Genomic DNA, 23,899 nt, shown 5'->3' on the forward strand with positions numbered 1-23,899 from the left:
CTTCAGTGGGCTGGAAGTTTGTCCAGATCATCCTGGATGCAGCTGAAGAGCCGACCACCTCCATACGGCTGGAAGGGACTTCCTGGTAACGGTAGGGTCCAGGTGTCCAGCTAATGTGAAGTTCATTTTACTCATCTCACCTGGGTCAGTATTTTATGGAGTCCAATATTCTCAAAGTGTTTGTCTTCAAATTAACTCTAAGGCCCTGATCTTCATAGATCCCAAATAAAGAGTGCTAAATTGCTAGCTCAAAAAAAAAAAGGTGTGTTGCGCGCGATCTTCAAAAATTGCACTTTTAATGGAAAAGATGCAAAAACGGTGCAGACCGTCCTATTTATAGAAGAAACTACGTGTGCTCCTCGCTGGCTGCTACTGCCTCCAGTGGAACAAGAGGAAAAGCAAACAGATCCTCTCTGTTGTGTTGCTTGAAGCATTCAGGGGTTGTTGCTGCATCACTATGAATGTTATTGATATTTTCCTTCTGTTCTTTTCTGCTCCTGCTTTTCTAGACTGTTGCAATTTGGTACCCTTTGTTGTCTCGGTTCACAGCAGGTTTATCATCGTTTTCCCTCTCTGTTCATTTGCTCTGGGTGCCTCTGAAGGTGTTTGTGGTTCGGACGGACCCAGTGAGGCAAAGACGGCATCCTGCTTCGCCCCTAATCAGAATGATGGATCATAAGCCATTGCGCAGGAGAGCAGAACTGTGTCCAGAGGCTGGTCGATGCTGCGTCGGCACCATAGGAGCGCATAACATGTTAACCTTGTTGCTAGGCGTAATTTGCAACAAATTGGCCAATCAATATTAACAATAAAAATACAAATATGTCAGTCAATTAATTTATTAGAGGTTAGCCTTCCTTGAACTTTTAATTCTTAACATTTATGTGCATAAAATAAATTATTTTCCAATGATTTAACCGAAATTGTTTTGTTTGTTTTGCCAATATTTGAACAACATACAACGCTTTTGATTGTTTTAATTAAAAGTCATTTTTACTGTATAAACCCTCCCCTGGCATATGTTCACGTTTAATCATCGTAATCAAACTGATCCAGCTCTGATTGCTCTGCAATGACTGTCAATAGTGCATTTTGTTTTGTTTAGTGACCAGGTTAAAGCCTACACTGTCTTTCTCATGACATGGAATAGGCCGCTCTGAAATGATGATTTTTTTTACCTGCTAAAAAGTGATTTTAGCATCCAATTGCACATGATCCAGTTAGGCTGTGTGCATCTCTGGCAGATGATCAGTTATGCACACCTCTGCATGATCAAGTTTGTGCTTCAGCAGCAGATGATCACTGACAGCGATGGTGCTGGAATGATCCAGATGCAAGAAATAAAGGGTTGCAAGGAGTTTTATCATGGAAGAGATTTCATGGCTTCTGTTTGTGATTGGCTCTGAATCAGACCTTACATAAAGAATCCTCTATTCTCATCTATTTTCATTATTTTTTTATCTCTTTCCATCATCTGTCATTCTGTCTATGCCTCCTGGCCACAGTGACAGCAGGACCCGCATTTCAAACACGCTAAATCCAGACGCAGAAACAGCACCGCGATCCGTTTCAGGTTTAATAAATCGCATTGTGGCTAGTAAGGGACTACATTTGGATATCCTCCTCCTATATTTTTGGGCGTGTGGGTCATTATCATGTTTTGCATATTCATGAAGGCAGACACGGAAAAACTTTGGCCCACTTTCCTGCTGATTTTACGCACACAATCCGATTAGCACCTCCGTGCAGTTAGGTACACGCAAACCTTTTAAAGATGCAAAAATGAAACCCAGTTTAGTTTGAAGAGGAAAGAACCGGTTTTGTTACCAGCTTGAGTCCAGAAGCTTTTTCTCTGCACCTAAATGATAAAATGATCTGAAGCAGGACCAGAACATTGAGGTGACAGACTTTTAACATCAGTGGACATTTAAAGCAACTTGAGCAGCTTATGAAGTAGCTGATGTCACGATGCTCATAAAAGTTTAGCTGCTGATGGAAAAAGATGAGCCAGAACCTCAGACACCGATTCAACACCGATACTTTGTTCAGATACACCCGATGTGCCTGATAAAACTAAGAAATGTGTTGCTGTTTAATAATACTGGTTGGCTAAAATTGATTAAATAATTGAATGCCATAATTATTGCTGAAGGTTGTCAAAACCTACATTTAAAAGATTGATTTAACAGATAAAGCTAATTAGACTGATTGTAAGAAACAATACATACATTTATAATATGATTTTTGATCTTCAATGATTTCTGAACCTTTATCTGCAAAAACATGTTCAGTATTTTTAATGAGCTGGTAAAGAATAAACATAAAATTATTGGAGGATTTGTAATTAGGATAAAAACCGGTCATTTTGTGACCCGTGAGGAGTTCTAACCTGGTGATTTCTGGCCCACACAGCAAAACGTCCTCTGGCTTGTAGAACTCCGACACACCTTTTAAAGGTCAGCAAATATTTCTGGGAACCCTGACTCACATCTGTTTCGGTCTTTGTCTTCCTCCTCCTCTTCCTCCTCAGTCCTGGAGGCCAGCCTGTCCCTCCTCAACAGCTCCCGGCTTTTTGGTCGGGAATCACCTGGCAGGTGTGTCCGCTGTGCCGTGGTTGGAAACGGAGGAATTCTTCGAGGGTCCCGGCAAGGCAGGAACATCGACGGCCATGATTTGGTCTTCAGGTGAGAACCTGGGTCCTCCAGACTCTTCAGGTTTCACCTCTAGATGAGCGATGTGCTGTCACCTCTTTGCAAACCTAATCAGTTGAATTTACCACAAATAATCAGACGTTGCTCTTACTGCTTACTTGACAGAAATATTCTGCAGAAGTTTTGGATCTGTTTCAGGAGATCCTGTCTCTACAGCTCTGGTTGTTTGCTCCTGTAACAGAATGAATGGAGCAGTGATCAGAGGGTTTGAAGAAGATGTGGGGACGAAGATTTCTTTCTACGGTTTTACCACCAACACCCTGAAGCACGCCCTCAGCTGGTACCATTCTGATGGCTTCACCAGAGTTCCTCAGAGTTCGGTTAGAAACACTCAGAGATACAAACCTATGGGGACAATCATCTCCAGCCCAGCTGACCTCTTCATGTCTTTGTAGGAGATCAAATACATCTTCATCCCATCTAACATCAGAGATTATGTGATGATGGCGGCCGTTCTTCAGGGTGGAACTGTTGCCTCAGGGAGAGACAGAGGAGACAGGTGAGTTGAGCTGGAGACACACCTGTGTCACAGTGATGTCATATTATATAGACTACCAGTAGATGACATGAGGATATTAGATCACCAGTGATTAGAGAAAGCATAGAAATTGTTATTTGGTCCCTGTGGTTGGATCCACTGCTGTCATAAAGACACGTCAGTTTTTCTCTTCTTTATCCTTTATTTTAATTGTACGTTTTGTCTGAGACTTTGCACAGATCAGATAAAATATGTTCTGTAATGTTCTTTGGCCTTAATGCTCTGTTTGGCTATGACTGTTATTTAAGAAATTTCACTGTCAAAAAAACTGTGATATGATATTTTTGCCATTTTACCCACCTCTAATATTGCCTCACAATGACTACTGCCAAAGGGATCAGGCATTGGACCACCAAGATGATTACTGTTGACCTTAACATAAAATTTCCTCTCATGGTTGTTCATTTTGAATTCATAACTTGAAAGCGCTAGGCTGGTTTAAATCTTATCTGTCTGACAGATTCCAGTTTGTTCATGTAAATGATAAATCATCTTTAAACTCCAGGGTTAATTGTGGAGTACCACAGGGTTCAGTACTTGGGTCAATTCTCTTTACTATATATATGCTTCCAATAGTTAAAATTATCAGGCAGCATAGAATAAATTTTCACTGTTACGCTGATGATACTCAGCTTTACTTATCCATAAATCCTGATGAGCCCAACCAGTTAGATAGACTACAAGCATGTCTTGAAGACATAAAAACTTGGATGACTTTAAATTTTTTGCTTCTAAATTCAGACAAGACAGAAGTTGTCGTCTTTGGACCGGAGTCTTTAAAAAAGAAACTGCTTAGTCAATCACTTAACCTGGATGGCATTAAATTGACCTCTGGTAATAAAGTAAAAATACCTTGGTGTTAACTTTGACTAGGACATGTCATTTAAATCCCATATTAAACAGGTTTATAAGATTTCCTTCTTTCACCTTCGGAACATTGCTAAAATTAGAAATATCCTGTCCAGGAGTGACGCTGAAAAACTAGTTCATGCATTTGTTACTTCAAGGCTGGACTATTGTAATTCTTTACTATCAGGATGTCCACAAAATGCAGTTAAAAGCCTTCAGCTGATTCAAAATGCTGCAGCAAGAGTTCTGATGAAAATTAAAAAGAGAGATCATATTTCTCCTATTTTAGCTTTCCTTCATTGGCTCCCTGTTAAATCCAGAATAGAATTTAAAATTCTCCTCCTCACATATAAAGCCCTTAATGATCTAGCTCCATCATACATCAGACATCTGATTGGTCCATATGTTCCTAACAGAGCACTTTGTTCTTAGACTGCAGGTTTACTGGTGGTTCCTAGAGTCTCTAGAAGTAGAATGGGAGGCAGATCCTTTAGTTATCAGGCTCCTCTCCTGTGGAACCAGCTCCCAGTTTTAGTCCGTGAGGCAGACACCCTGTCTACTTTTAAGGCTAGGTTTAAAACTTTCCTTTTTGATAAAGATTATAGTTAGAGTGGCTTAGGTTATCCTGAGCTATCTCTGTAGTTATGCTGCTATAGGCTTAGGCTGCTGGAGGACATAATGACCACTTTCACTCTCTTCGCTACATTCTCACACTACTCTCCAATTTTGCATTACAGGTCCTTCTCAAAATATTAGCATATTGTGATAAAGTTCATTATTTTCCATAATGTAATGATGAAAATTTAACATTCATATATTTTAGATTCATTGCACACTAACTGAAATATTTCAGGTCTTTTATTGTCTTAATACGGATGATTTTGGCATACAGCTCATGAAAACCCAAAATTCCTATCTCACAAAATTAGCATATTTCATCCGACCAATAAAAGAAAAGTGTTTTTAATCCAAAAAAACGTCAACCTTCAAATAATCATGTACAGTTATGCACTCAATACTTGGTCGGGAATCCTTTGGCAGAAATGACTGCTTCAGTGCGGCGTGGCATGGAGGCAATCAGCCTGTGGCACTGCTGAGGTCTTATGGAGGCCCAGGATGCTTCGATAGCAGCCTTTAGCTCATCCAGAGTGTTGGGTCTTGAGTCTCTCAACGTTCTCTTCACAATATCCCACAGATTCTCTATGGGGTTCAGGTCAGGAGAGTTGGCAGGCCAATTGAGCACAGTGATACCATGGTCAGTAAACCATTTACCAGTGGTTTTGGCACTGTGAGCAGGTGCCAGGTCGTGCTGAAAAAAGAAATCTTCATCTCCATAAAGCTTTTCAGCAGATGGAAGCATGAAGGGCTCCGAAATCTCCTGATAGCTAGCTGCATTGACCCTGCCCTTGATAAAACACAGTGGACCAACACCAGCAGCTGACACGGCACCCCAGACCATCACTGACTGTGGGTACTTGACACTGGACTTCTGGCATTTTGGCATTTCTTCTCCCCAGTCTTCCTCCAGACTCTGGCACCTTGATTTCTGAATGACATGCAGAATTTGCTTTCATCCGAAAAAAGTACTTTGGACCACTGAGCAACAGTCCAGTGCTGCTTCTCTGTAGCCCAGGTCAGGCGCTTCTGCCGCTGTTTCTGGTTCAAAAGTGGCTTGACCTGGGGAATGCGGCACCTGTAGCCCATTTCCTGCACACGCCTGTGCACGGTGGCTCTGGATGTTTCTACTCCAGACTCAGTCCACTGCTTCCGCAGGTCCCCCAAGGTCTGGAATCGGCCCTTCTCCACAATCTTCCTCAGGGTACGGTCACCTCTTCTCGTTGTGCAGCGTTTTCTGCCACACTTTTTCCTTCCCACAGACTTCCCACTGAGGTGCCTTGATACAGCAATCTGGGAACAGCCTATTCGTCCAGAAATTTCTTTCTGTGTCTTACCCTCTTGCTTGAGGGTGTCAATAGTGGCCTTCTGGACAGCAGTCAGGTCGGCAGTCTTACCCATGATTGGGGTTTTGAGTGATGAACCAGGCTGGGAGTTTTAAAGACCTCAGGAATCTTTTGCAGGTGTTTAGAGTTAACTCGTTGATTCAGATGATTAGGTTCATAGCTCGTTTAGAGACCCTTTTAATGATATGCTAATTTTGTGAGATAGGAATTTTGGGTTTTCATGAGCTGTATGCCAAAATCATCCGTATTAAGACAATAAAAGACCTGAAATATTTCAGTTAGTGTGCAATGAATCTAAAATATATGAATGTTACATTTTCATCATGACATTATGGAAAATAATGAACTTTATCACAATATGCTAATATTTTGAGAAGGACCTGTATTTGCTGTTATTTCAGCTTTTAACTTTGTTCTATCTTTTCTCTTCCTAGAAGCTACACCTGGCCTGACTCTGTGTCTACCTGTGACACCTTTCTGGAGAGGGGCATCGTCCGAGCTTCTGCTGGCAACAACTTAATGCTCACCCTCTACCGATGATCCACATGACCCTGTCTTTCAGTGTTTAACCCTTTCTCTCTCCTAGACATGGCTACTGACTGAGCTTCTACTGTGACTAACTCTATGTTCTCTCTTTCAGACTCCAACCTTGAAAACTGGATCAGAGTTTATCTGTTCTTTCTTTCTAGATGAAACGACTAAAGGAGCTACATCCATTAACATTTACTTTTCCTTCCCATAGAAAGTACTCCTGGATCAGTGCTTCTTTGTTCTCTTTGTGTCTCTGCTCTGTTCTCTCAAACCTCCAGTTGGTCGTGGCAGATGGCCGCTCACACTGAGCCTGGTTCTGGTTCTGCTGGAGGTTTCTTCCTGTTAAAAGGGAGTTTTTCCTCTCCACTGTCGCTACATGCATGCTCAGTATGAAGGATTGCTGCAAAGTCAACACCAGTGACTGTCCACTGTCTCTACATGCTCATCCAGGAGGAGTGAATGCTGCAAGTCACTGACTGGATGTAATCTGCTGGGTTTCCTTAGATAGAAAAACTTTTTATCCAATTTGAATAAATAACTGAATCTGACTGAACTGTTCAATGGTTACGATTAATTGGAATGTATGAACCTAACTGTTGTGAAGAACCTTGAGACGACATGTGTTGTGAATTGGCGCTATATAAATAAACTGAATTGAATTGAATTGTTACCATCCACCATTCACTAGATCAGGATGATCCATCTGTCTGTGGCTCCAACAATGGATCGATTTATGGCAGCAGATAGAACCATTTGGTGTACATTCACACAGGTCGGTGGGGTTCGGGCTGTGTTCAGGTCAAAGTTGAAATTTGTTGAACTTTGACTTCTGTGTACTGCAGCAGATCACCCATCCTATACAGGCAGGATATACAGGTGCTGGTCTTAAAATTAGAATATCATGAAATAAATGATTTATTTCAGTAATTCCATTCAAAAAGTGAAACTTGTATATCATATCCATTCATTACACACAGACTGATATATTTCAAATGTTTCTTTTCAGTTTGATGATTATAACTGACAACTAATGAAAATCTAAATTCAGTATCTCAGAAAATTTAAATAAGACCAATACAAAAAAGGATTTTTAGAAATGTTGACCAACTGAAAAGTACGAGCATGTACAGCACTCCATACTAAGTTGGGGCTCCTTTTGCCTGGATTACTGCAGCAATGCGGTGTGGCGTTAAGTCCATCAGTCTGTGGCACTGCTCAGGTGTTATGAGGCCCAGGTTGCTCTGATAGTGGCCTTCAGCTCTTCTGAATTGTTGAGTCTGGCGTATTGCATCTTCCTCTTCATGATAATCCATAGATTTTCTACGGGGTTAAGGTCAGGCGAGTTTGGTGACCAATTAAGAACAGGGATAACATGGTCCTTAAACCAGGTACTGGTAGCTTTGGCACTGTGTGCGGGTGCCAAGTCCGGTTGGAAAATTAAATCTGCATCTCCTTAAAGTTGGTCAGCAGCAGGAAGCATGAAGTGCTCTAAAACTTCCTGGTAGACGTCTGCGTTGACCTTGGACCTCAGAAAACACAGTGGACCAACACCAGCAGATGACATGGCACCCCAAACCCCTCCTAATTTTATAACCACCACCTGTATATCAAGTAGCTCTAGACCGGGCTGAAAGCAGCCTGTCAAAGTGTTAAATGAGCTCCTTCAGAAGCTCCTTCCTGTTCTCTGCATCATAAGGTTTCATGTGAATTGTCTCGATGGTTTCCTCTTCCTCACCAGGTTTAGTTCTATTTTTGGTTTTAGCACAAGAAAAGATTTTGCAGATAAAATGCCACCATTATCTACTTGTTGTTTTGAAAACTTTGCCTCTTTTTGCTCAGCACTCTGCTGTGGATGAGCAGAGCTTAGCACCATCTCTGTTTTCAGGTCTGCTCCACAGGGTTCTGATGGAAGTTCAGAAAATTCAGTTTTCTGTGAAGTTTTTGCTGACGTGCCGTCATGTTGAGCTAATTCGGGTTTACTGTAGAGGATGTTTGCTTCGTTTTTTTGACAGAGACCTAAACATTTTGGATTTTTTTCCCTCAGGTTATCATCTCCCATCTCTCTTAATGACAGTTAATGAAAACTGAAGTATGATTGTCCTTATGAAATGTGAGTGTGTGGTGAAAAAAGGCAGCTCAACAGAATGAAGTTGTATAAAATGAACAAAGGATTTTACCTTTAGGGCTTTTTTCTAATCGAATCATTTTGAGGAATGTTTTCCTACTTAAATATACACACGACCCAATGAAACAGGACACTTCCACACATTTTATTTTGTACTTTCAAAGGCTGTCAGCAATTTACTCACAAAGGTCTTATCCAAAGTCAAAAAAGCATAAAAAGAAATAAAGTTTGTTACAAATCAGATCTATTCTGGATGTTCCTAAAGAACCTCTTTAGATTGTCTGAGATTAAAGCATAGAAAGCATCATTATCTTTAACAAAATCATATACATTGTTACACATTGGACCATCTGGGTCATCAGTAGAAACTAAAATACAGACCTTTTAAAACCATGCATTAATTCTGAAAAAATGTATAAATCATTAAAATAAAACAAGGTTAGGTTCTGAGTTAGAGGTTTGGATGAGGCTGGAAATGTCCTCCTGTTGCTACAGCAACAGAGCTACGCTTCTTTACCTTCAAACTCAGTTTGTCAAAGACGAGAGATGCCAGTTAGTTTGCATAAATGGTTCTGAAACTGCTTTTTACACCACATAGGACACATTTAAAATCCCAGAGTTTTTATGTTAAAAGAAATCAGTAGAACAAGGCATATAACAATGGCTAATAAAAAATATACTGAACAAAATGCATAATCTTCTTTAGTCCTTAATTGCTTCAACAATCAACTTTCTTGTATTATTTGAAAATGGTTTTGATCTGTAGTACTTGGGCTTTCTGAATGATTTTAAACATAGAATTCAAACAGAGAGGGTCTAAACAGAAACATCAATAAAATGTACTTGTAAATATATATTTATGTTTGTATTATTACTAGTTGAATCACTGGTTTAACTCTGGATTTGTATTTCCTGAGGATGTTTGTTGGTAACAAGGTCAATACTGAGGTGATTCTTCCACACAATCTACCTGCTCAGTGTAATGTTGCAGGCCACAGGACCTTTGAATGTAAACCCCAGGTAGAAGGTAACATTTTCATTACTGTGGGGTACTGAAGGCAAGTAAAGAGGCTGGATGCTGAACTTCCTTTCTCTGGGGCCTTCGAGGTACACCCCTCCATCTTCAGTCCACCCAGAAACACTTTTCAGCATCTGAGCAAGTTCAGGCATTTTCCATGCCTCACCTGTATGCCACTTCATGCGTTTCTCATGCACTGTTAGGCCCTTTGTGTATCTGTCAGTCTTGCTTTTATGCACAAATTTATCCAAGCCAGTCCCATTTCCCAGAAAGAAATGAGTGTAAAGTCTTCTCTTCCGTGGAGGAATGTCCTTCATCTTTGTCCAGTAGTCCTTTTTCAGGTATTCGATTGCTGATAGCACAATTTCGTATTTTCTGTTTTTCTCATCTTCTGTCTCATGATCTTCTGGCCAAAACAACATAGTAAGTAAGAACAGGGCAGAAGGAGAGCAGTTTCTTTTGTCTGTAAGCAACTGGCGGCTGACAGCTTGTAGATCTTGTAAAGGAGCAATCCCTGGAGAAAGTGGTGAGAGACACTTCAAAGCAATGTTGGCTGCAATGTAATTAATTATGTCATTTTGGGGAAATCTTGCAGTCTGTGGATTGCTTGGGTAAAGAGAAAGAATTGTCTGTAGGTCCTTCGTGTCCTTTTCCTGCTGGTTATTCAGTTTGAAGAAGATGGATGTTAGGTTACCTCCACCAAGGTGATAGATAATCATGCGTTTTGTGCTGGGATTCGCATTTGCTAGAACTGACTTGGAGGACTTTAAAAGTTTGTCTGAAACTCCACTTAGGTATTTTCCATACGCTGAGGATGCATTGGTCAAAACCTTGAGTGGATTTCTAACCGTTTCTTCTGGACTTTCAGAGATCTCCTCCTCATGTGCAACAACGTCTTTCTGGAAGTAACTGAGGTCTTCTGAAATCCAATCCAATGATTCTTTAATTGTGTTTTTAAGGTTTTTCAGGCGGCCATGAAATGGCTCCCAAGCATCTTTTATTTCCTCTGGAATGTAATCTTGGATGGTTAGGTATTTCATGCACACCAAAGAGCTGTCATCTCTATTTGCAAACTCTTGAATCGAGGAGATCAATTTTAACAGACTGTGTCCAACCTCAATTTCAGCAAAAAACCCTAATCTGTTCATGCTTTCTGGATGTGCTATTGCTACTTTCTCGCAGTGTTTGAAACACTCCATAGCTGTCAGTGCGAGGTCCACCGCTGGCGCCATGTTCTTGGCTGTCTTTGCTATATTATTAGAATCAGTGGCTTTCAGTTTTGCTTCAAACCATCTTCTGTAAACCTGCCCCTTTGTGTTGAGTATGTAGGAGTTATTGGGCATTGTAGTGGCAGCTCTTTCTGCCCAGAGTTTTGCCTCTTCAAACTTGTCATACGAATAATACAGTCGAGCAATTGTTTGTGCAAAAAATGCATCTTCATGAAAACATTCATAAGCTTCCTTGAGTAACTCAAGTGCCAACTCTGGACTTTCATTTTTACGCACGTACTCAATAAGGGGAGAAAACAAGGTGTCATTTTCATCTCCTCGGCTAACCTTTGATCGTCTGTTGAGAAGTGCTTTTAGAAACGCCAAGTAATCATCCCTGCCAAATCTGTGCTCAAACAGAACTTTCTCAGCAAGCAGCTCTTTTGCCAAGGTACCTTGTCTTTTTTGGTCACCAAGCAGCTGTTTGAGAATTTCCTCTGCAACTCGTGGGTGAATGATTCTGATTGATTCAATGTGCGTCTTCTTATCTCTCAGATACAAGAAGATGAATTTGGTCTGCTCGTTGAGAGACATTTCAAACACTGCTTTTCGAAGCTTGTCTATGTATGTGCTTAAGCCTAGTAAAGCCTCGTAATGAGATTGGGAGATGAACGAGTTTTGAACGTAGGTGTTCAACAGTGCAACATAGAGTAGGAAGCGAGAGATGGCAGATGTAGGATCAATGCCATGGAGCAAATTGGTCACAAAGTTTTCAACATATGTTGCTACCTTTGTGAATTCTTCACTCATCAAAACAAATGTGAGGATGAACTGTGGTTCATATTGTTCCTCTAACACCTGACGTCTTTGAGAAAACATCCTTTTTTCTTTCGGAGAAAGTTTGTGAGTGACAGAGACATTTTCTAACGGAGACTCCTTAATTTTTTTTTCTGGATCATGGCATCGTCTGCAGCTTAACAAAATGAAGCAAGGCTTTTCATAAAGAATCTTCTGGCTACGAATGGCTTCTTCTAGTTCATTCTTTAGGTCATCAAGGTACTCCTGTTCTGAGTCTTCAACAAGGAGCATCACAGGAAGACACCTTTGTGGATTGTTTTCATCATGTTCTCTCAGCTTGACTGCGTGCTGTGCGACAACATCAGCAGAGTACGAAGGCTTGACAACTGCACACCTTAAGTCTGTTCGTTTGTTCCACAGTATTTGCCTTGCCACAGTGCTTCCTCCACTCCCAGGATGATGGTAGATGTTGATTCTTTTCACAGGACCATGCATGGTATTTAGCTTCAAATCTTTAAAAAGTTCAAAAACTTCGCTGTATGCATCCCTTTCAATGACCCCGCCAACGTATTTGTGCTCAGCAAGCCAGAGATGCGACCAGGTCACTTTCCCACCGTGGTAGAACTGCTGCTCAGTGTTTTCGTTCTTTGCTTCAATTGACTCTTTGCATGTTTCATCAAAATGATCGATTGCCAGGATTTCCAATGAATACATGTCTTCCTTTTCTCGTGTCTCAAGACGACATTTTCCCTTTGCAAAGGTGGATAAATGTTTGGTGGTATGTGTTGTTACAGGTTGTATTTGTTGCAGTGTTGCTTCAATGTGGCTCATTTTCATGCCAACAACACTATGGTTGTCAACAGTTTCTGTACCAAATGTTGCCTCTGCAAAACTTTTCCACTTCTGAAAGTTTTCCTCTGAGTCACAAATGCAAATGATGTCTTCATGGCCTTGCATGTCTGCTGAAAACTCATAAAAGGTGTGAAGAAAGGGTTTTTCAATCGGTGAAGTGAGAAGAAAAATCACCTGGAACGTACCTTTAGGCAAAATGTGTTTACAGATCAAAGATACAGATTCACGCAGAAGAGGACGTTTTGTGTTGGTCCAAGTTTTTTCATCGCATGGCGGTTCACTTCCCTTAAAATCAGAGCGTCCATTACAAAAAATCCAGCTTGTCTGCTCAAACAGGAGCAACTTGCCTGTGACTTCTTTGATGCTTGTATCCCTGGGAATCTGATAGCTCTGTAGAGAATGCATATTTGCAGCATGGCTTTGAATGTATTTACTGCAAAGACCCGTTATGTTGGAGTCTGGATCAAAGTCAAACACACAGAAGATGTTCATTTGAAGTAGCCAGTTAATGTGACAAAGGTCATCAGATTTTAATTTGTTTGTCACAACTATGAACCATTTTTCCTTCTCGATGGATTTCTTCCCACTTGTCACGAACATGGTGAGTTTCCTTCCAAGGTTTTGATAGATTTCAGGGTCATTGGGAAACAGGCATTTCTCTGCTTCTTCTCTCTGAGTGTCTCTATCTTGTACCCGCTGAAAAAAATCCAACTGATCCGTATCAGCCACTGGTTCTGTCTTAGAACCCACCCTTCGCAGAATAGTTTCTTTCTCAAATTCAACTTTGTTAGTTGACTCCTTGAAGTTCGGCAGACGGACTTTGTAGACCTTGCCTCTAACAATGCTCATCGAAGGAACAATATCAACTTCTACCACATACCTCTTCTCTGCACTCGTATGATCCATAACCTCTATGAACCTTGGCGGACGCACACACTGGCGAACATGTTCCTTGTCGGAGGGGAAGCTTCTTTCAATGTAGTCCAAAGCATCTACAAAAACATCTTTGTCTTTTATGGGAATACCAATTATCTCACCATGGACATATCCTGCATCTTCTCTGCTGTCCATCACACCGAAGTGGATTGTGCCATTTGTTCTGACATTCATGCATCCAGTTGCAAATTTCAGAACTTCTCTGGCAAATTTCACTCGAAGTCGTGTGTCATCCAATTGAGAAGCATTTACAAGAGACTTAAATTCCCTGCAGGGATTGATCAGATTGAAAGCTCCTGATTCAGGCTGCAGGACTTTGTGTTTAACATATATAAAGTCAGGGTCTTTGTCAAATGGTCGGGCTTTGCAGTCTTCCCTTGTTACTTCACATTGTTGCACGACAGATTGTTTTTCTTGTAGGACATTCTCCTCTCTCTTAGCTTTCTGTTTTGCCAGACCCTTTTTACGTCCTGAGGTTTGCTTTTTCTGGTCTGACTCAGTATTATTGCCACTGGAAGAGGTTTTATTTTCTTTAGGCTTTGAATGAAAGTTAATAAGCTCATCTCTCTTTTTAATTATTAGATTAGCAGGTCCTAATTTCATGGAAACCTTAGTCACCAAGAAGTCTTCATCTAGTGCAAGAAGGCATTGTCCATCTACTTCTACTTCATAAAGTTTTTCTATGTATGGCTCCTTCACTCCAATAGATCTCAGCCAGTCACTGACTTCAGATTCAGTCCATTGGTTTGGTGACTGGTGAGGTTGGTCCGCTGAGTAATCAAAACAGACACAAAACAATGAAAGGTTTAGTCATTAATATTAATTTAAGATGCTAACGTTTTTCTGCCTGGGTCCATATCAAACGTAAACACCAGCCATTGTGAATAAAAAATCATTATCTCCATATTGTTCATGCATGTCTGTCTGATTGATTTTTTTTTACAGTACATAAATGTGTATATTTCTAACTACTTACCCATACTAGATTTTTGTTTCCTTTTATCTGATGTCTCTGTCTTGTCACATCTGTAAAATAAACAATTATATAATAAACTTTGTAGTCATTTTTGTTTCTAATTTATGACACATAAAACTATTAGTAGTTTATCTAGTCAGCATAATGTTTTATTCCTATAATATCCTGAAATGAGAAGTTGAATAAAGTGCATAAAACAGCTCACTGCCAATAATAACGAGTAAATAAACACTTCTTTATTTTACAATTTTCACACATAGAAATCACAAATAGCTTCAGAAAGACAGAGTGATAGAATTTAATATGTGATTAAGGCGAAAAAGACATGCAATTAAACATGAATAAGTGGCTGCATGGTGGTGCAGGTGGTAGCACTGTTGCCTTGCAGCATGAAGGTCCTGGGTTCAACTCCCAGTCAGGGGTCTTTCTGATCTTGAGGAAAACCTCCTGATCTATAATGATGTCTTTAGCTGCTTAAATGAGTCAAAACTCAAGACAACATGCAGCAATAAATAAAAGTCAGACACTATTATAGCTGTAATAATTTAACATCAGCAGTGTAATAATTATTGGTTTTTTTTGTTTTGTTTCAGAAGTTAGACAATTTGATCAGAAATCGTTGAAAATGTTTTCAAAAAGTTCAACACACTCCAGATTCATCTCTGGTTTGGTTTGTTACTGTGGCTTCATTTGATGTTTTTGGCTTTCAGATATTTGGAGTCAGTTTTTGTAGTTATTGCCATTATTGTATTTTTTTTTTTACTGTGTCCTGTCCGGCAGAATATCGCTCAGAAATGTTGTCTGAGTGCCAAGAAATTCCCCAACAGATTTACTTTCACAAGCAGAGCATCACAGCTAATGCTTTAAAGCTCTGCTTGATATTTATACAAAAAACTTTATTATTCCTGGGGCAGCTCCGGTTGGCGGGTTGCTTTGGGCCATGTGGACCCCTCTTTTGTACATAGGCCCCTCTCCGGAGGTGGATGGGGGTTGTTGGGGACTGGGTTTGGGGCGGGGGGGGGAGCTGGGCCGGGGTCTGGGCAGTACCAGCGCTTTCTGCCTGCCTCTGCCCCAGGAGGGAAGGAGACCACCTCCTGGGTCCGGGGGCTGTTTGCCCCTAGGGGGTACCGGCGCCTGTACCTGGGAGTATAGAGTATGCATAGGGAGTGTGAGTGAGTGAATGACGTTCATTGTTGTTTATCCTTACGTTGGGTGGGAGTGGGTGATTGTGACTGTGTGTGCCTGTTTGCCAGGTTGGGTCTTGGACTGCTCCCTCTCCTGGATCAGCTTCCTCCCGCCACACCACCTGCCGGTGGTTGGAGTCTCTGCCCGCTGGTGTACTTGTGGTTCTCGGTGTCCGGTGCCGGGTGCTTTGGTGTGTGCTGGCTCACTCCCAGTGGCTGCGTGCCGGGGCCTGGCCCCCTGGGCTCTGTCGGGCCTCTGCTTGGGGGGTGGTGTGTCCCAGGGTCTTGGGCCTCTGGGTCCATGGCTGGATCTGCTCGGGCGTGGACGGCTGCCGGCGGGGCCTGTGGACTCGTCGCTGCGGCTCCATGGGGCTTCTGCACTGTCGCTGCTGGGTGGTTCCCCTGGGACTCTCCACTGCTCTTCTCTCGGGGGGTTGCGGTAGTCCCAGCGGTGGTTCTCCTGGGGTTCCTGTGCTTTGGGGGGCCTTTAGATGTCTGTGGCTCGGATCTCCTCAGTGTCCGTCCAGGGACCATGGGGCAGGCCTGTGGGTCCTCAAATTCCCTGTTGCATATTTTTGTGGAGAAACCTTGTATACAGGAGCGCGTCTACACTCATACTCACAGGTGTTAAGCTTCAGGTGTTGACAGATACACAGATGTTCTATTTTGGGCTGCACCTCTCACTAAGTACATTTTACATTCAGAATTAAAGTGTACTAAGCAAGCAGGGTGTAATCTTGTATTCTCTTCATCCTTCTTTCTCTCCTCCACTCTTTCCTCCTTTTCTCCCCTTTTTCCCCCATCTCTCTCTTTTTTGAGCTTTTATTTTCCTTTTCATTTCAGTCTCCGTGTCCGTAACAATTGAAATATTCCCAAAGAAGTTTATAATAAAGTTTTTGCCATTATTAAAATCTTGAATTTTGTATCGGGCCCCAGCCACATAACCTTTCTAATGGACCCCCCCCTACACACACTCTTTGATGAAGAAAAAACACTTTTTCAAAAGCTTTTAACAGCAATGTAGTTTGATCATTTTCGATTTATCACAGTAAAATACTTTTATTATTTTGTGCCTTGCTTAACGCTTCAGCTGGACAATGTTCTACTGTGATCCTCCTCTTCTTATGCAGAACTGGTGGAATATTGGTGGGTCCAGTCTACCAGCTGGGTTTGTTCTTGTAAACACAAGCAAAAAGGTTGGACTGTGACCCACATCATTTGATACAATGAGGCATGAGTCAGAAGGTTAATGTTTGACCTTAACTTATCACAAACCTTTTACTGTTCATGTAACCAGGGTAATGTTTTGTTATTCAGCCCCCTTTACTTTGCTCCACCTAAATAAAATGCAGTGCAACCAAAAAAAAAAAAAGATGTAACCTGGGTAATTTTTCTCATTTCCATTATATAAGATTTTTATTATTAATTTGAGTATTTTTTTCTTCTTTACTATTTTATTTTTGTGGTTGAAATTAGGTTCCCCAAAAAATGTATTTTCTTAAAGAATAATTGTTTCTCTTATTTTATTAATTGAAAGATTTATTTTTAAAAAAGGCCTCCTTTCCTTTATTGTCTTCAGTATTTTGTTTCCTGTCATTTAGTATATTTGTCACGTGATGTCATTATCACGTGACTGGTAATAGTGAGCCACCATCAGTGTCTCATAAAACAGCTGCTGCTCATCATGCTAGATGGGAGATGATATTTCGTAGCTGCCACAGATGTCAGTGTGTGAAAAAACGTCAGCTAATCGTGGGAACTGGTTCCTGAGTTCCAGGTTCCTGAACTGGTTCCTGTCTGTTGCTGAACTGACCAGACTGATGGTGAGCTGACCCCACTCAGAACCAGGAGATCTGTTAAATCCCCACCACTCCTTCCAGTGCGGTCTTGCAAGACAACAACATATTCATTTTCACTCTGGACTCAACTGGATCCTGCCAATAACTTTTTATTTTTTCTCCCCTCTGGGTGTTGAACTGATGAACTTTTTGCCTTCTCAAGAAAAAAAAGATTTGCAGGGATGCATGAAGTTAAATTTTCAAGTACTTGACTGTATATATATATATATATTTGTAAATATTTGCTAAATACAAATCACTATATTGTTGTCAGTGTGTGTTTACAAGGTACCACTTCCCTCCAGTAGCCAAACCGAGAATCTTCTGATTTAGCTTCATTATTAATTAACTCGTATAAATAATATTTCGGATATATATATGTTACATTCAGTTTAAAGTTTGACAGATAAGATAAATATATCAACTGTCTATCAGGTTACTGTAATATTTATACATGGAAGTCATACACTGTTCCTGTTGAACTCCCAGTTAAACTAACTTTCAAGTCTTTCAACAGTAACTAAAACACTAAAGTGTTTTTCTGCTCAGTCAGTTTTAATGTTTTACTCATTTTTTAGAGCAAGAACAACATCTTCATCCTTCACTTACTGCCCTAGATTAAGAATCCGAATTTATTGCAGGGTGTGGAAACAATCGTACCTTCTGAAGCTTCAGAAGATCTTCTTTTAATCTGATTGTGGGTCTTTTTTGGGTCCTGGGATGAGGTTTGAGCGCTGAAGTTGGTAAGACGTAGAGTTCTGAACATATGCAGACTTGTCCTAGTCTCTCTGCTGGTTTCTATTCCTCTGCAAGCGTACCAACTGGATTTTGTCTCTCGTAGGTTTCGTTTCCAGAAATAAGTGCCCCACCCAAACACATGACTGTAAAGCAGCTGCAACGTGATCAGCAGCTTTCTTCTCTCTGTTCCCACCTCTACCAGCAGATAGCAGCACAGACTTTCCACAGACCCTGAGGACCCTTCATAGATTAGTTCAGCCATGAAGCTCAAACTCAATAAAATCAATAAATAATACAAACTTTTATTTCTCTGCTTTTCTGCTGCATAGATTTGGTTGAAGTTGAACATATATTGAGTTTTTCTCAGGCTTTTTGGGTGTATTTTTGATTTATTTAAAGATATGTAGATCATATAGTTGTTCTTTACCAAAATAAAGGTATGCCAAAGTCTGAACAGTATTAATTAAAAAAATAACATTTATAACATGTTTAATTGTATGTTAGGTTTGATCTTTCATTTTCTATCTGCAACATGTTTGGTCAGATTCGATCTGAATAAAATCAGAAGAGACAACAATGATCAAACTACACTGGAGACCAGCATCAGTTTCTCAAAGTGGGCTTTTGTTGTTTATCCAGACCTTTATTTTTGTCAACTCTGCAGACCCTGGGACTATTTTGGGCACAAACTACCTGGAAGCTTCAAGATGCTCCACCCACAGTTTATTTCCTATGTGACTCACAGGTGAATTTTAATGCTGAAACTCTAATGATTAGATGTGATTCCGTGTAGAGATGTGAGAAGAACATCTGATCTCTTTGTTTTTCAGTTTTCTGATGTCTCCTCTGATGACCAGCAGCCTGACTCGTGACTTCTACATGCCGAGTACCGGAGCTCTGATGCTGCTGACGGCCTTACACACCTGTGACCAGGTAACACTCACACTGAGTGGAGCAACAGAGAACCTCGGTTAGCTTTAGCTCAAGGTTTACTTCAGTTATGCTCCAACATCACCTTGAAGCAAATATCTGATTTTTCTTGTTTTAGTTTAGAAGATTATTTTTTCATCTTATTTGTTTATTTCATGAGTAATTGTAGATCCATCAGTAGACCTTCATTTAGTCTCCAACCTCCTATCATCACACTACAAACCAGTAGACTCTGAAAACTGGAGATCCCAGGGTGGTGTACCGAGCCCCCTTGCTGTACACCAACCCACAGCATTATAAGGACATTCACTGATGAGCCCGTCATGGTCGGTTGTTTCTCTGGAAACAATGAGTCAGCCTTTAGGAGCCTATAGGGGAACCATCTACCTGGTGCCATTGGAAGAACCCCAAATGTGGAGAAGGTAAACCGCTTCAGGAGGGCGTCTCCTGGGACACCACCGATGGAAGAAGTCAGAGATCCTCCTGACCTGCTGGTACATGATGATGCATGGCTCATCAGCTGGTTCAGATTGTCCAGGACAATCAATTCAATTCAGTTTATTTATAGAGCGCCAATTCACAACACATGTCGTCTCAAGGTTCTTCACAACAGTCAGGTTCATACATTCCAATTAATCCTAACAATTGAACAGTTCAGTCAGATTCAGTTATTTATTCAAATTGGATAAAAAGTTTTTCTATCTAAGGAAACCCAGCAGATTGCATCCAGTCAGTGACTTGCAGCATTCACTCCTCCTGGATGAGCATGTAGAGACAGTGGACAGTCACTGGTGTTGACTTTGCAGCAATCCCTCATACTGAGCATGCATGTAGCGACAGTGGAGAGGAAAAACTCCCTTTTAACAGGAAGAAACCTCCAGCAGAACCAGAACCAGGCTCAGTGTGAGCGGCCATCTGCCACGACCGACTGGGGGTTAGAGAGAACAGAGCAGAGACACAAAGAGAACAAAGAAGCACTGATCCAGGAGTACTTTCTATGGGAAGGAAAAGTAAATGTTAATGGATGTAGCTCCTTTAGTCGTTTCATCTAGAAAGAAAGAACAGATAAACTCCGAGCCAGTTTTCAAGGTTAGAGTCTTAAAGAGAGCACATAGAGTTAGTCACAGTAGAAGCTCAGTCAGTAGCCATGTCTTGGAGAAAGAAAGGGTTAAACACTGAAAGACAGGGCCATGTGGATCATCGGTAGAGGGTGAGCATTAAGTTGTTGCCAGCAGAAGCTTGGATGATGACCCTCTCCAGAAAGGTGTCACAGGTAGACACAGAGTCAGGCCAGGTGTAGCTTCTAGGAAGAGAAAAGAGAGAACAAAGTTAAAAGCTGAAATAACAGCAAATAATGCAAAATTGGAGAGTAGTGTGAGAATGTAGCAGAGAGGGTGAAAGTGGTCATTATGTCCTCCAGCAGCCTAAGCCTATAGCAGCATAACTACAGAGATAGTTTCAGGATAAACTAAGCTACTCTAACTATAAGCTTTATCAAAAAGGAAAGTTTTAAGCCTAGCCTTAAAAGTAGACAGGGTGTCTGCCTCACGGACTAAAACTGGGAGCTGGTTCCACAGGAGAGGAGCCTGATAACTAAAGGATCTGCCTCCCATTCTACTTCTAGAGACTCTAGGAACCACCAGTAAACCTGCAGTCTGAGAACAAAGTGCTCTGTTAGGAACATATGGACCAATCAGATCTCTGATGTATGATGGAGGTAGATCATTAAGGGCTTTATATGTGAGGAGGAGAATTTTAAATTCTATTCTGGATTTAACAGGGAGCCAATGAAGGGAAGCTAAAATAGGAGAAATATGATCTCTCTTTTTAATTTTCATCAGAACTCTTGCTGCAGCATTTTGAATCAGCTGAAGGCTTTTAACTGCATTTTGTGGACATCCTGATAGTAAAGAATTACAATAGTCCAGCCTTGAAGTAACAAATGCATGGACTAGTTTTTCAGCGTCTCTCCTGGACAGGATATTTCTAATTTTGGCAATGTTCTGGAGATGAAAGAAGGAAATCCTAGAAACCTGTTTAATATGGGATTTAAATGACATGTCCTAGTCAAAAATAACACCAAGGTTTTTACTTTATTTGTGAAGGGGTAGAAACAGAATTATTGCCCTCCACTGTGTTTTTCTGTGATAATGAGGAAATTAAAAGTGGAACAGATGCTTTCTACGTACTGTCACCCAGCCGGCTGCGCGGGCTCTGCTGGAGGACTGCTACAGGGAGCTACCCTCGGTTGGTAACTCCCCGGAGCTCATCTTGGAGCTCTGCATGGAGCTGACCTCAGTGGTCCAGAGGGAAACCAGGAGGAACCGTGGGTCTCTGGTACCAGTTCCAGTTCTCACTACCCTGCGGTCCTTTCAACCGGAGCTTCTCAGAGGGAGCTGTCTGAGAGGTCGGGTATCTAACAGTCATCCCTGAACCGGGCCATGCCAGCCATATGGGTCGGCCTCATCCAGGTGTTGCTCAGATATAGAAAGTTCTCCTAAACTGTGGCTCTCGTTGCAGCGAGGAGATGATATCTGAATGTAATCAGAGCTACGGACTGGACCCATACTGCTATAAGGGCCCCATCTGGAAGTCAATATGTTTTAGTGAATAGAAAACATTTAATGTGTTCAACCTATTGGTGATGTGCAGATGTGTCTCACTGATGCAACGATGGCCTCCTCAGCTCATGATTCCTTTATACTATAATAATAATTAAAGTTTCGAAATTTCTCCGTACCACAAACGTTTAGTCTGAAAGCTGCGCCCTCTTCAGGACACGAGGTCTCTGGTCTCCACAGTTAAAACCCTGCACAGCTTCTGGAGAGCAGCTTCTGGAGAGCAGCTTCTAGAGAGCAGCTTCTGGAGAGCAGCTTCTAGAAAATCACTGAGAGCTGATCATGTGTGGGAATCTTGCAACCTTTGATTCAGATCTACATGATGTTCTTGAGTTTTCAGTAATTTTACGGGAAAGATTCTGGCTTTGGAAATCCTGTGAAAACAAAGCTGAAACATTTATTTGGGTCGTAAAAGTTTTTTGTTCTTGTTATAAAAGAGTAACTTTTATGACCTTTTATTAATGCAGCAGGGATCTCTGGTCATTTGAAATGGTTTAATCCACAAATTACTTTAATGCTTTAAAAAGCTTCATCTGAAGGATCAATTCTAACTTTTATTTTGATATTTAATTGAAAAAATAAGATCAAGTTAGCCAGATACGACATATTTTAGCTTTGGGACACTGGCGGGATGTTGGTGTCCCTCAGAGTTTATTGTTCGGTCCTCAGTGGCTTAAACTGCACATCAATGACGTTCCTGGGACTAGTTTTCCAGTCTTTACATTTAATAAAGTAACTGTAGTAGCCAATTATCCATATTTTTAACTTGTTAACTCATTTGCTCATCTAGTAACGTAGCGTTATTTGTTTAGGTCCATGGAGAATCTAATCGAGATGTTTTAGCTGCTAGTGACTGAGTTCTCCTTCTTTCACCTTGAAGGAACCAGAACATCTGAGTCAGGTTCTGTCTGTTCCCTGCAGGTTTCTGCTTACGGCTTCATCACCAGGAACTACCTCGACTTCTCCGACCATTACTATGACTCCGTGCCGAGGCCTCTGAGGTTTTATGCCAACCACGACCTGCAGTTGGAGAGTCGCCTGTGGGAGGCGCTACACCGCCGGAGTGTGCTCTGGTTGTTCCAGAGAGGAGGAAGACAACGAGGAGGAGGAAGGTGACTGAGGAGGTGAGGATGAAGGTGAAAATTGGAAAAAGGAAAAGTGTTCCAGTAAAATGTGCCTGAAGCAGCATCCGAGTCGGATTGTTTTTACATTTCAGCAATTAAAAGAGCGCGATAATAACATGTTTGAACCATATATCATTCGTCATCATTCATCTGTTGATGCTTTTCAGCGCTCTCCAAATAACATTCCTTCTTCTAACTATTCTGACTATGGAGATACCAATCCATGAAGACTTCTCATTCTTCTTCCAAACCTGTCCTCAGGTGTCCAACAGTTCGGGTCGTCTCCAGCGGTTGGGGACAGGCCAGTTCAGCAGCTGTACCCTCCTCCTACCATCCCAGAGCCTGGCTGCAACGACTGGTTGCTGGATGCTCCTTCTCCACCAAACATCTGGAGAACTGATCCATCTGACCTATGTTCCCACTGTGGGATGGACCATCTTAGAGAAGCTGACTCCTCCTCTGAGGCTTCTTCTATGCGCATTAAAGTCTATGAATGTAACTCTGGGTTGTAGAGCTGGATGAAGGTTCTCCAAACTAATTCTGCTCCATGAGGTTCTTCCAGGAGGTGATGAATTGATGTTCTGGATGGGAAACTGTTTGAGGGATCAGAGATCACTGCGGTCCAGCTGATGCTACTTCCTGATATTCCTCCTGGTTCCTAAGATGGTTTCAGAATGTTCTGCTCCACCGAGGGAGAAGCATAAAGATCCTTAATGTGGTTCTCAAAGGAATTTTGTTTCTAATTTAACTGGGATTTTTATAACTCTGTGATTTTTCATGTTTCTGAAATAGCTATTTTTACTGGGTCTGTGGAAGCCTGACATGCTGGGATGGGTGTGAGCAGATGAGATGATGTTGAGATGTTTAGAGGAATGAAGGAAACAAGGATTCTGCTCCAACATTTCTTTGTATTTGGGAATATTTTATAGAAATGAAGCTAAATAAAAAACGTGTTTCTTTTCCA

General features: G+C 41.3%; 2 protein-coding genes across 2 annotated transcripts; one reads left to right on the plus strand and one right to left on the minus strand.

Annotated features, from left to right (window-relative positions):
* On the plus strand, window positions 1-23,899 carry LOC124864954 (alpha-N-acetylgalactosaminide alpha-2,6-sialyltransferase 2-like). Its single transcript, XM_047359896.1, has 8 exons — window positions 1-85; window positions 2,531-2,684; window positions 2,893-3,031; window positions 3,107-3,210; window positions 18,928-19,008; window positions 19,094-19,196; window positions 22,733-22,935; window positions 23,197-23,899. Exons 1-7 carry the CDS (start codon window positions 37-39, stop codon window positions 22,925-22,927), a joined length of 825 nt encoding a protein of 274 aa, XP_047215852.1. The 5' UTR covers window positions 1-36; the 3' UTR covers window positions 22,928-22,935; window positions 23,197-23,899.
* LOC124864953 (sterile alpha motif domain-containing protein 9-like) lies at window positions 8,847-14,524 on the minus strand. The gene is made up of 2 exons (XM_047359895.1): window positions 14,504-14,524; window positions 8,847-14,297 (listed from the first exon to the last, which is right to left on the minus strand). The coding sequence occupies exons 1-2, from the start codon at window positions 14,505-14,507 to the stop codon at window positions 9,682-9,684; spliced, it is 4,620 nt and encodes a 1,539-aa protein (XP_047215851.1). The 5' UTR covers window positions 14,508-14,524; the 3' UTR covers window positions 8,847-9,681.

This window comes from Girardinichthys multiradiatus, chromosome Y (genome assembly GCF_021462225.1).
Source record: "Girardinichthys multiradiatus isolate DD_20200921_A chromosome Y, DD_fGirMul_XY1, whole genome shotgun sequence".
In the NCBI taxonomy this organism is placed as follows: domain Eukaryota; kingdom Metazoa; phylum Chordata; class Actinopteri; order Cyprinodontiformes; family Goodeidae; genus Girardinichthys; species Girardinichthys multiradiatus.